The following is a 12962-nucleotide window of genomic DNA, read 5'->3' as shown; positions in this document are numbered from 1 at the left end:
TTTACAAAGCAACAAATCAGAGATTTTCTCGTTTAATGTAGAACGCCTGGGGCCAGTTGTTCAAAAGCCGGTTAGCTTAACCCAAGGTTGACTCAAATTTTCACATCAAATTTGTTTAATCGCTTGTTTACGAAGTTGAACATGTTTTTTCATAAATATTTTGTGGATGAATAGAAGTCTTATTTTGTAAAGTCTTGAAACAAACAGCGGTGCAAAAAAGCCAACCCAGCTTTGAACGACCGGTCCCTGGTCCAGCATTCAAAGCCTTGATAGATATACCTACAGATTCAGTTTATCAAAATTTTTAATCGGCGTGTTGGCGAGTAAATGTTTTTAAAGATGTGAAATTTACACACGAGGACATGAATGGTTTTAAAATGAAATAAACACTTACTGAAGTTTTTGATTGTGCGAGAATCTCACGTTCATCAAACGCTGATATTATTGCAGGCAGAATAAACGTAAGACGAGGTTCGGTATTCATCTTTGCAGTCCCAAACACACGACTGTCATCAACGATAGAGAAGGTTTCAGCCACGCCTGTAGCACACATCCCGATACTAGCTGGGGAAATGTCAGGAACCGCGCTTTCTTGAAGAGAATCACGTTCCTCAAGCAAGTCACTTTCTTCCACCTAAAAAAACGCTGTTTTTTTAAGGTCCGGGAAAAAAATTCACAAAACTTTGAAAAATCAGTAAATATAACTAATAATCTACGGCCTTTTGTACAAAATAAGTTGTGTAAATGTGACTAATAATCTACCGCCTTTTGTAAGAAACCCTCAGAAAGGAATAGTTTTAAAAGAATTTCTGTGGATTGAAATTATACCATTTTAAAGATGTTCAAAATCATGTTTGATAAAGTATTTATAAAACGTTTCGAGAAAGTAATTTTGAGCTCAAAATAATATATGTTTAAAGACTTTTTTCAAAGAAATTCCACACAAAATCGTGTCTTGTTTAAAGAGTTTCTGACAGAGTTTTTTTGCAAAGTCTTTCTGAAAAGCATTATGTTATGTTTCCTAGGAATGACATTAATAACAAAATACTAACTTGTGTGCCAACATCTTTGAAGAAATCTGCCCAACATAGGCTTTCCTTAATTGATTCTGATTCACAGCTACAATGATATAAATAAATAAACAAATCATGCAACAATTATCGACATTTTAAAGTGAAACGGTTCAAAATCTTACCTTGTAGCCCGATCATTATCATTTTCTGAAAAATTACTTGAGTCTTCCATAACTTCGTACCCTTTTCACTCGCTATTTCAAAATTTTGAAAAGTGTTCGGGTCCAGAGCGCGCATTAAACGCAAAATGAAGTTTTCTTGAGGTCATAAAACTAATTTTGATGTCATAAACGCGCGCGCGCTAATTTTCTCGCGACTTTTTAATTTTTAGTTGGAAACGAGAGCAAGAGTTGCATGAGAGTTGACAAGCGAGAGTTTACATGAGAGTTTCATCAACTATCATTGCTTGATCAAACGAGAACAAGAGTTGCACAAGCGAGAGTTTACATCATAGTTTCATATTTTTTCTGCCTGGTTTTAAATACAAATTTTAAATCAATTTATATCAGTATTATTTAGCAATTTCTCTATAACGGCGATAGTTTCCAAGACATTTTTACACAGCTCTGCTGGACTCGACGTTTTGGGTTTCCGTGTCACGCTTGCCCGAAGCGTGACCTCGAATATCCGTTTAAGAACGTTCTCCCGTTCTTTCTCCTGCGTGCTCGCGGTAGCTCTACCACCAGTACGAAGTTTAAGATTCTCCTTCAGACAATTTTTCAATCTTTGTTCAAAAATTTGAAGAAGATTTAAAAATTCGTTTGAATCGTCATCATCAACCGTATTTCCCAGTTCATTATTCCTGTCCTGTTTGGCCGAATAATTTGTCCCGTATTGCGCCGAGTTGTCGCCAGAATTATCGGCAGTGCCAACAGGCTGTTTCTGACTGGTTAAAACTTCCCCAATTTTTTCATTTTTGCTGGAATTTTCAGACTTTGTTTCCCCAGAAAAATGAAGTTTTCCCTCAAGACTAGGACCCATTCTCTCACACACAACGTTATCACGCGATAAAAACGTATCAGTCCCACCTTTATATGCTTCAAATGCATGCTTTGATTCCAATAAAAGCTCCAATATCGAATCATAGATCTTACTTGCCCCACTCCCTTTGCTTCGCGCGCTGCTGAGCTGGTGTTCCAACAAGGCCACTCGTTCCAGGTTTAGTCTGAGCCACTCGGTCGGGTATGACGTCACGTCAATCTGGTCAGCGGCTTTATTGTAGTGAAGTTCCGCGAGGTGCCGTTTCTTTTTCGAGTTTGAGTCGGTCGGAGACTGAACAACAGAAATATTTCAGTAAAGCTTTATATTTTATCATTTTTACAATCAAAAGTAAAACTCGCTTGAAAATATGAATTTAAACTCTGTTTAAACTGAGGAACCTACCAACATTCTGTAAGAATTGTGATACAGTGAACCTAGACGATAGTGAATCGAGCCAATTCGATGTTTCACGTCAGAATTCATCTCCTCGTTTGAAAATTTCAAACCTTCGCAAAGTTTCAAAGATTTGAACATCAAATCTGACACTTCTTTCTCACACTACGAGAGACAACAAAGCTAATCAGATTATTATCAGCAAGAGATTATTGTTTATCAAAACAGTCATATTATTGATTATCAAAAAGAGATTTTTGATTATCAAAAAGAGATTAATGATTACCAACAAATGCTTATTGACTGTGACCGCTAAAAGGACAACTAAAAGGACAACTAAAAATACAACTAAAAGGCAACTAAAAGGACAACTAAAAGGACAACTAAAAATACAACTAAAAGGCAACTAAAAGGACAACTAAAAATACAACTAAAAGCCAACTAAAAGGCAACTAAAAGGACAACTAAAAATACAACTAAAAGGCAACTAAAAGGCAACTAAAAGGACAACTAAAAGGACAACTAAAAATACAACTAAAAGGCAACTAAAAGGACAACTAAAAGGACAACTAAAAGGCAACTAAAAGGCAACTAAAAGGACAACTAAAAGGGCAACTAAAAGGACAACTAAAAATACAACTAAAAGGCAACTAAAAGGACAACTAAAAGGCAACTAAAAGGACAACTAAAAGGACAACTAAAAGGACAACTAAAAATACAACTAAAAGGCAACTAAAAGGACAACTAAAAGGACAACTAAAAGGACAACTAAAAGGACAGCTAAAAGGACAGCTAAAAGGAAAACTAAAAGTCAACTAAAAGGACAACTAAAAGGACAACTAAAAGGACAACTAAAAGGACAACTAAAAGACAACTAAAAGATTATTAATTGATGATTATTGATTGTCAACAAGAGATTATTCATTACGAATACTTACTGTTTCAGTTTCAGAATCTTCCAATGAAAAATAATCTTGAACCAAGGTTCCCATCGTGTAATAAGTCCCGCATAGATCCCACGTGACTTGGTCCCATACTTCTGGGAATGACTTTCGCTCCCCCAGTTTCATAAGTGACTTCTGGTAATGTTCAATAGCGGAAATGTAGTAAGCCTTTTCCTGGGCGCTGATTGTTCCCTGTTTGTCAGAATGATTGAAAAGAGTTTGCGCACAAAGACGCATCAAACGACCAGAGTTTGAGTGAAGAAGAGCCACGTTCTGTCTGAAAACACAGAATGATCCAGTGTTACTACAGGAGGAAACCTAAACTAAACTAACTTTATTTATACTGGATAGCTCTATCAGTTCTAAACTGTTCTTCCTAGAGGTCCAGTAAGGATCATCTCTTATTGATCCAGTGTTACTACAGAAGGAAACCTAAACTAAACTAACTTTATTTATACTGGATAGCTCTATCAGTTCTAAACTGTTTTTCCTAGAGGTCCATTAAGGATCATCTCTTAGGAAACCTTGACTCGAGTACCTGTCATCAACGGCCTCAAAGGCTCGTATCCCAGCGCTGAACGCATCCAAACTTTTCTTCCAGTAAAGTTCCGGTGTTTCATCATTCGCGCCAACACTCATATCAACAGCGGTATTCATATAAAGCATTCCAAGTTCATTTCTAATATTTCCCAGTCTTCTGGTCACGGTTACTAGACGCTCAATTTGACAGGAGTCATTTGAAACGTCTAAAGCTCGCTTATAAAGATTTTCACTAAAAGAAAAAAATTATAGTTTTATGTAACTAACTGACAGTATTCTTCCACTGATGAGTAAAATCATCTGACATTAGACAGAGTAAAATACTAAAGTAGGTCACATCTGGATGCATTGCAAGCTAATGGGTCAACAAGAGACACTGACAGATAGTTTTGTTAACTTATTAACTGACAGTACTCTTCCACTGATGAGTAAAATCGTCTGACATTAGACAGAGTAAAATACTAAAGTAGGCCACATCTGGGTGCATTGCAAAATACCTTTTCAGCAAGAGTTTCTCAACATCAGGGGTAAAGTCAACTTGAAGTTGGTAAACTTTCTCATTGCCAACTCTATAGTTTGCATCGAAATATAAATCACACTCGTTTGCTGTCCCATAATCCTTTTCACTTGCTTCCAAGCACTGCGTGAGATCACCTGACTTCGCCATTGACATGTATACGTCACCACACCCGCAGAGCACTGTGGGTAATAGGTCCAACTCTTGATTAGAATTCACCCATTCAAGATTACGGTATGAAGACAGCAGTAGAAGGGATAGCCGAAGATACCGCAGTGCAAGACCGTGGGCGCGGTCGGAGTGAGCCAGCGATGCTAAATCCGAATAGAGTCCAGCGGCTTTACGTATCAGAACGGACTCAAAGGTGCCTTGCCATTGGCGGAAGTTGAAATTCAGGGGGGTCATTTCATCGGTACTCTCACTTTCGGTCACGTGGGGGACAAATTCATCACCAGTCTTCGCTGTGAAAGTCGCGTCAGGTAATGCTAGGATGTAGGGACGACTGGGCAGCACCGTTTGACGTTTAGTCTCGTTGGCTGAGAACTTACGATCTTCCAAAGACCTGCGAAGACTTTTCAAAGCCTAGAAACAGTGAAGTTAACGCTAAATGCAGTCTCGTGAAATGCCTCCACTCTTACAAAGCGAGTTCAAACGATATTCAGAAATCGTTTCCATACATATAGATTGAAAGTTGATCGATATTTTCTGTGCACAAATTCGCAAGAACTCGCTAGCTTAAAAGAAGAAAAGACCAAAGTAAAAATGAATTTTAAAAATCTGCAAATGACCTCACCTTAACAACATGCGACAATGAAATTTGGAGTTTTTCATGAACGTTCACTGGAACATCAACAGCGACCTAAAAAAATATGTGTTCAGTTCTTTTTTGTCAATTGAACCTAAGATAGTTCATGTTTACATGAAAAGTTAAAAACCGATTTACCATTTTCAATAGAAAATACTTTTGGGATTATACGCAAGGCTATTGTAATCTCAACAGGTATTTCAGCTGGTTTAAATTTCACAGAAAAACACTGACCTCTTCGAATGATTCTTCGAAATTGTTTGATTTTGAGAGATCGCTGATGGCTAACGTCTAAAAAGAAATATGAGCGCATTAGTTGTGAGTTTGTACCCAACAATAGACTCTATCTTAAGGTAGCGCGATGTAGGCAAAAAATAGAAAAAAGAGCACTTTCGATAGCACCCCCAAGCACCCCTGCGCACTCGCCTTTTTTCACCTGACCTCTATATAATAACTGAATGCAACTTTATTTTAATATGAAAGCGCCTGGCTACGAGGCTGGCGGTAGCTGGTTTAAATGCGACCAACGATGTCTTTAAAAAATATTCTCGTTTTAAAATCTATGAGTCACCTTAGGCCAGGGAAACGCGTCGTCATCTCGACATTCGCTATTAGCGCCTTCCTCAGTTGCTGTATTTCCTAGAATTTGTTCTTCATTTCTCTGATCAGCCAATGAGAACACTTCAGCTAGGAGGTAATGCGATGACGTAATTATCTCAAGATGGTCGTCAGGTCGAGGCTCGTTGTTAAGGAGATCAAGACAGTTTGTCAGCAAAACTTGAACCATATTTTGCTCCCTGAAACAAAAAGAACGATGGATGCATTTTTAGAATAGCAATGTTCAACCTTCATAATACATTTCATTTTCCATCTTCAGATGAAATTCATTACAAAAAACACACAAATAAAATCGCTAATCCTATTGCATTATCCATGCTATTACCTATAACAAATACTTCGCTTTTCAATGAAATTTTAAATATTTGAAAATTGAAATCAAATAAAGCGGTTGTATTTCAGACAAGTTACGTTGAAACATGTCTTTGATAACACATATATTTAAAGCATTATTACCTGTCTGTAATCGTAGTCTGATTCATCATGTTTTTTGCCACTCTGAATAAAAAAATATTCGATATTTTAATCTGTCGAAGAATTCTTACGTTTATATAAAAAATCCCCAGTAAATAGCAATCACTATACCTGTAAAGTAACATTGCTACTGGTATGCTAAACGGATTAGCCGACTCGTCTGAGGTCTACAAGGAGATATTCATCACAGATTCGTATTAGTGAGCGCTTATTTATAAAGCAAGTAATATAACATCGTTTTGCTTTGTCAAAGCCAAAAGACAGGGCCGAAACTAGAAACGATAATGTGAGGGGGTATTTATTCATATACCCAGTTCTGCTCGAAGTGCTTATAAAATAAATCCGTCGGGCAGTACTGAATATATGAATAAACACCTCCCCCCCAATTATCGTTCTAGTTTCGGCCTTGTCTCAAGAGGATGGCCTCTTTTCGGTTTCTATAAGATTTTTTTAGTTTAATACCTTGTCACATAATGAAGTTAAATCGTAAAGCTTCACAACATCGCTACCGTGGCCTGCATCAGAGAGATTAAAGGCAATGTTAGGCGGTGCAATTTTTCTTGCAACTTGCAATGCAATTCTACTTTTGAGAGATGCATATTTGGGAACAACGAAACTCTTGTGTTTATTACACTTCATGCACTTATCTTCTGCAAGACTCTTCGCTAATTTACATCTCTTAGAAGTAGAATTGCATTGCAAGCTGCAAGAATAAATTGCACCATGTAACATGGCCTTAAAGAAAGATATGATTATATCATTTTAGGGCGATTATATACTAAACCTTCCTTGAATTTTTTACATAAATGGAAAGGACAGGATTTATATGAACGGCGATGAACGATAGTCTTGATTTTCACAGAAATCTGCCCTCTGCGAGTTTCAAGACTCTGCATTTTCTGGAAACAAAAAAAGGTCTCACCGACTCAGCGTACCTTTGAAAAGCCAATACGTGTGCCCTTCCAAAGTGCAGTTGGATTTTAAAAATGATAGAATATTCCTAGCCACGTCTTTGATTACCTTGAAACATAATATCACACTGCATTTGTTATAAATATTGATGGTGAAGCAATGCAAGAATCATTGCAAAGGAATACCCTCATTCGTAGGTTTGCTGTCAGTAGAACCCCGAGTCTAGATGCAAAGGATTGATTTGGGGATATTTTAGCTTATTTCAGGAAAGACAGCTGGAACAACTTACCCCAGGTGAGAATTGACTTCCTTCGATAAGTGGAAGTTCGTCTGTTTTGTAATGCTCGTATTTCTAGACATGAAAATATGTCGCTTGTCAACTCTCATGCAACTCTTATTCTCGTTTGATCAAGCAATGATAGTTGATGAAACTCTCATGTAAACTCTCGCTTGTCAACTCTCATGCAACTCTTGTTCTCGTTTGATCAAGCAATGATAGTTGATGAAACTCTCATGTAAACTCTCGCTTGTCAACTCTCATGCAACTCTTGTTCTCGTTTGATCCAGCAATGATAGTTGATGAAACTCTCATGTAAACTCTCGCTTGTCAACTCTCATGCAACTCTTGTTCTCGTTTGATCAAGCAATGATAGTTGATGAAACTCTCATGTAAACTCTCGCTTGTCAACTCTCATGCAACTCTTGTTCTCGTTTGATCAAGCAATGATAGTTGATGAAACTCACATGTAAACTCTCGCTTGTCAACTCTCATGCAACTCTTGTTCTCGTTTGATCAAGCAATGATAGTTGATGAAACTCTCATGTAAACTCTCGCTTGTCAACTCTCATGCAACTCTTGTTCTCGTTTGATCCAGCGATGATAGTTGATGAAACTCTCATGTAAACTCTCGCTTGTCAACTCTCATACAACTCTTGTTCTCGTTTGATGAAGCAATGATAGTTGATGAAACTCTCATGTAAACTCTCGCTTGTCAACTCTCATGCAACTCTTGTTCTCGTTTGATGAAGCAAAGATAGTTGATGAAACTCTCATGTAAACTCTCGCTTGTCAACTCTCATGCAACTCTTGTTCTCGTTTGATCAAGCAATGATAGTAGATGAAACTCTCATGTAAACTGTCATTCTCAAAAGCCATGTATCATTATTAGTTTATCACCTTACCTGCACAATACCATCCATATGAAAGCACATAACGACCTCAGGAACATTACACATCAAATTATCAAGCCAGTAATCCAGGCCGGTCAAAACATTGATAGGTTTGGAGCAGTCGCTGAGAATAATGAAGAACCAATGTTACTAAAGAGAACACTGACTTTCTAAAGCCTAAATACTAGAAATACATGCATGCAGCAACCCCTCGCCATTTCAAACGAAGCAAAATATTTCCTGAGCTAGACAGACCTAACCTTCAATATTTTGAAATGACCTAAATGTAAAGTCGATAGCTGATGTTTCAAACTTTTCCGAAACAAACACAGTCGTATTAAAATTAAAGGTGAAGTGAAATCACCCGTTTTCCTGCTGTATTACGTTGCATGAAGTTATAGACTTTCACAGTTTAAGTGAGAGTTGATACTTCACTATAACTAAGCCTTCAAAACATCAAAACAGCACAAATAATATAAATAACCAAGCACTATACGTCGAATGTTGTTTTTCGATTATTGAATTCATACTGTGATTGCAGTCGCCTCTATAAAAGCTTGAAAGCGATACATTTGTTATATCAAAACTCCGAATAACGCTTTTAAAAACTCTTTTTGAAGTTAAAACGATGATGTAAAGCTTAAATAGTCGGTTATGTTTTCGCAAAACCGAGCAAAACGACATACTGTACCAAGGTCATAAAATGTATTCGTACAACAAACATGAAATAAACCTCGAAATAAACAAAGTAGACACCTACTATTTCAAGGATTATCAACAACAAGTTGTTCCTTTTCACTGCTAACTCTTCCAGTTTTAATGATATTTTAAACTGTTTCATATTGTGTTTTGAAAACATTTTTTTAAAAAATACTTTGCAAAATGACCGTTAAATTGCTGACGTTTTTCACTGAAACACAAACGTTTCGTCTTAGCCAATCAGCAAGTTGCTAATTACCAGTCTTCACTCGTTCAAATTGTGCGCGTGCGCACGAGTAACATTCACAATACCCGGGTGTAATAAATCTCCCAGCGGAATTAGTAACCTTGCACGCTCGGGGACTCGTAACTCGTTTAGCTTAAACGGTGGATAAGTCAAAATTATTAAATAACACACTTACATCTCTCTTGAATGAGTCAACTTGAATATTATGCACTGAATATGTAGTTGTAAACAGTATCTTTGTATTAAGGTTAAAAACATTTAGTTTGCTTGTTGAATAAAACGATAAACTTGCTTTCTATTTTGAACTTATCCACCGTTTAAGCTAAACGGGCTTGATACAACCGGCCCCAGCATAATAAATATATGATTTGAAATCTTTCTTACTTCAATCTCAGGCTGACAGCCGGGTATTTCCCACCACCAAATATTGGCATATTTGAACCGATCAACATTTTTGTGTCTTCAAATTTCCATAAAACATTTCGTTGGAATCGTGATTTTTCTTGGGGCTGAAAGCAAAAATTAGATCATCAGAGTTTTTCTGATATGATAAACTCTCCCTCCACTTTATATTATCTCTATTGAGCCCCTTCCTATCAATTTTTCTTCTCTATTCATCCCCCCTCTGCACCAGGTTCTTGCTATATTATCCAGCCCTCACTCTCCATCAAGTCCTGCTCTCTATTCCATTCCCCCCCTCTGCACCAAGTCGTATTCCCTAAAAAGCCCCTCTCTTCTCAAGTTCTGCTCTCTATTCAGGGTCCCCCTGTCCACCAGGTTTTTCTCGTCTCAGCAGCACCTTCCCCTCTCCATTCAGCCCCCTCTCCATCAAGTTTTCCTTCCCATTCAGCCCCCTCTCCATCAAGTTTTCCTTCCCATTCAGCCCCCTCTCCATCAAGTTTTCCTTCCCATTCAGCCCCCTCTCCATCAAGTTTTCCTTCCCATTCAGCCCCCTCTCCATCAAGTTTTCCTTCCCATTCAGCCCCCCTCTCCATCAAGTCCTCCTCTCTTTTCTGCCCCTCCCTCTCTACCAAGTCCTACTTTCCATTCAACCCCCTCTCCATCAAGTTCTCCTCTCTATTCAGCCCCTCTTTCTATCAACTCCCCTCTCTATTCAGTAAAGGCTTGTTCCAGTAAGTTCTCTGTATCACTCTTCGTCTCATCTTCTGTCCAATATTATATTCTATCATAAATCATGTGAACAGTTCATGCAAATCTTACCTTAGGAAAAGGCTCTGGGAGAAATGGCACAAGGTCTCTACAGGAACTGGATGGTTGAATGGTCTGAATGTTCGTTGCATTATGAGACTGGTTTGTAATATCTGATGAAAACTGATTTTGATCTGGCTCAATATTTACATCAGGGGAACTGATAGAAATGAAAGTAGATTACAAGTCAATAAGAGAATGCAATAAAATGATGGAAATATTTCAAATGCTTGAAACATCTCCCTCAGAACTGACAGAGGGTGTGACCTCAAAAATTCAACCCCCCTAAACAATCCTGCTGAAACATAACATTACTGACCTGTAACACAAGAATTTTGACATCATATTTCTCTCTCGACTGTCTCTTGGATTTTTTTTTCTTCGAAGCGAGGTTTGATTCTAAAGAAAGAACCATTCAAATATTTGACAAATCAGCTCTCAAAAAAAGAGATTAGGATCATTTTTGTCACTTACCTTTTCCATATTCGCCTCTTCGCTGAAAACATCTTGTAGCCATTGCATATCCTCAAGTTTTTCTTTCTGAAATCCAACATTGTGAGGCATTAATTATGGCAGTCTGAGAGAAAATGCACAGAGTTCTTCAATGTTTTGCAAAAAAGATATGCACTTGGTGAAAGTGATTTTTCACTTTACTGTACCTGTGCAGCCTGGCTGAGGACATTTTGAACATCAAATTCATCCAGAAGTAATGTTTTACCAACTTTGTTCACACTCAGACTTATTCCATTTTTGCTATAAATATATTCAGTAGTTTTACATGAAATATAATTGAATTACATCAGGTTGATTAATTGTACCAACAGACACAGCATTAAATGCACAAATTTACCTGAAAGGCATCTTTAACAATTTCTTTATGTTCTGAAAGAGATTAAAAAGTCTTATGTTATTCAAACTAAGCTATTGGCTAATCTGTTTCATTGGTTCTTTGTGATTCCAGTTTGATTTCATTGATATGAATATTTACCCTGTTCCATTATAATCTACTTCAGTTCACTATGTTTACAAGTCCATTCATTTCATTCTAGTTTATTCTGTTTCCTTTACACATACACTCCTTTTATTCAAGTTAACTTCAGTCTTGTGGGAGCAAAATCAATGAAATTCTGGGAATCGAATATTACCTCTGCGTCTGAGATGACGTCAACATCGTCAATGTTTTCCAGAAATGAATGGGCCATATTAAAACTAGATTTATAAAAAAACAAAGCTCCAATAATATGGTACATTAGTTCAATGTGATACAACAGGTTTATAATCACCAACATCTGGGGTCAGTTGTATCAAGCCCGTTTAGCCTAAACGGTGGATAAGTTCAAAATAGAAAGCAAGTCTATCGTCCATTCAACAAGCGAACTAAATGTTTTTAACCTTAATACAAAGATACTGTTTACAACTACATATTCAGTGCATAATATTCAAGTTGACTCATTCAAGAGAGATGTAAGAGTGTTATTTAATTTTGACTTATCCACTGTTTAAGCCAAACAAGCTTGATACAACTGGCGCCTGTATATTTCAGTGAAATTGAGTTGAATGCTAGCAATTATACTGTGTGGTTGGTTAGTAAAAGCGAGTTGCACCAGGTTGAGATGACTTCTGCTTCAAAGGAGAAGGTTACAAGCAAAGTGGTCCACATCTCAGAGAAAATAAAACCACACAAGCAGAGCATTTATACCTTGACAAGTCATTTGGAGGCTCATGTCTGGCTGAGGTCCAGTTACTAAACCTTCCTTGAAGACTGTCGTGAAGCCAATTATCTGGAGGCTGGTTTATGTCCGTGTTCTAAACAAAATAGACTCATTAGACCGCAATTTGATGATATTTTTTGCTTCAACAACTGAAATATAGAAATTGCAAGGCAGTTCTTTGATGACTTACAAGTTCTAACGTTGAATATGTTTCAATCGGTCCCATTTTTGTGTATTTAACAACAGCCGTTGAGTTGACGTCGGGCGTTTGAGCCTAAAACGATGAACAAGGTCATAAAATTTTACACAAGATTTTACATAAAAACTTTGTTTTAAAAGCAAAATTACCATCGCAATTTGCAAGAGAGAGCAAGCAAAGAAAGCCTTTGCACAAAGGATGCATACCGAAGTTTGCAAAAAAGCATAAAAACCGAGCATTTTCCGGGCAAATCCAAGTTATTTTTTACCTCGTCTGATGGATCATTTTCTTCAAAATCATCTTTTTCCTCCATTTTGAAATTTCTCAAATTTGGTGATCAGGTTCGGTAAATCCTAAATATCCGAGTTTAATCCTTGCGATTATCAAAGTTAAGATTACGTTTCAGATTAGTTTTATGGATGATTAGGGTTAACCCAGCGAGTTAACGTTAAACCCAGGTTAATCCTAT

General features: G+C 37.3%; 1 protein-coding gene across 1 annotated transcript; it reads right to left on the bottom strand.

Moving 5' to 3' along the window:
- Positions 1 to 1549: 1549 nt before the first annotated feature.
- On the bottom strand, positions 1550 to 12797 carry LOC114537683 (erythroid differentiation-related factor 1-like). Its single transcript, XM_028558783.1, has 24 exons — positions 12762 to 12797; positions 12485 to 12568; positions 12282 to 12388; positions 11728 to 11791; positions 11433 to 11464; positions 11242 to 11335; positions 11057 to 11122; positions 10902 to 10981; positions 10595 to 10742; positions 9758 to 9882; positions 8440 to 8551; positions 7547 to 7609; positions 7281 to 7365; positions 6808 to 6860; positions 6457 to 6512; positions 6328 to 6369; positions 5825 to 6050; positions 5488 to 5544; positions 5242 to 5307; positions 4429 to 5030; positions 3930 to 4163; positions 3386 to 3668; positions 2457 to 2612; positions 1550 to 2345 (listed from the first exon to the last, which is right to left on the bottom strand). The coding sequence occupies exons 2-24, from the start codon at positions 12518 to 12520 to the stop codon at positions 1569 to 1571; spliced, it is 3564 nt and encodes a 1187-aa protein (XP_028414584.1). The 5' UTR covers positions 12521 to 12568; positions 12762 to 12797; the 3' UTR covers positions 1550 to 1568.
- Positions 12798 to 12962: the final 165 nt, after the last annotated feature.

Source organism: Dendronephthya gigantea, unplaced genomic scaffold (genome assembly GCF_004324835.1).
Source record: "Dendronephthya gigantea isolate DGI-Jeju-01 unplaced genomic scaffold, DenGig_1.0 000161F, whole genome shotgun sequence".
Lineage (NCBI taxonomy): Eukaryota > Metazoa > Cnidaria > Anthozoa > Malacalcyonacea > Nephtheidae > Dendronephthya > Dendronephthya gigantea.
The sequence above is the reverse complement of the archived record's forward strand: the minus strand, read 5'-3'. Positions and strand labels throughout refer to the sequence as shown.

Excerpts from the sequence above, each read along its gene's own strand:
- LOC114537683 (XM_028558783.1), bottom strand. The coding sequence starts at position 12,520 with ATGGGACCGATTGAAACATATTCAACGTTAGAACTT. Across the intron at positions 11,792-12,281 it reads CCTCCAAATGACTTGTCAAG|TTTTAATATGGCCCATTCAT; the intron begins GTATAAATGCTC and ends TTATAAATCTAG. Across the intron at positions 10,982-11,056 it reads AAGAGGCGAATATGGAAAAG|AATCAAACCTCGCTTCGAAG; the intron begins GTAAGTGACAAA and ends TTCTTTCTTTAG.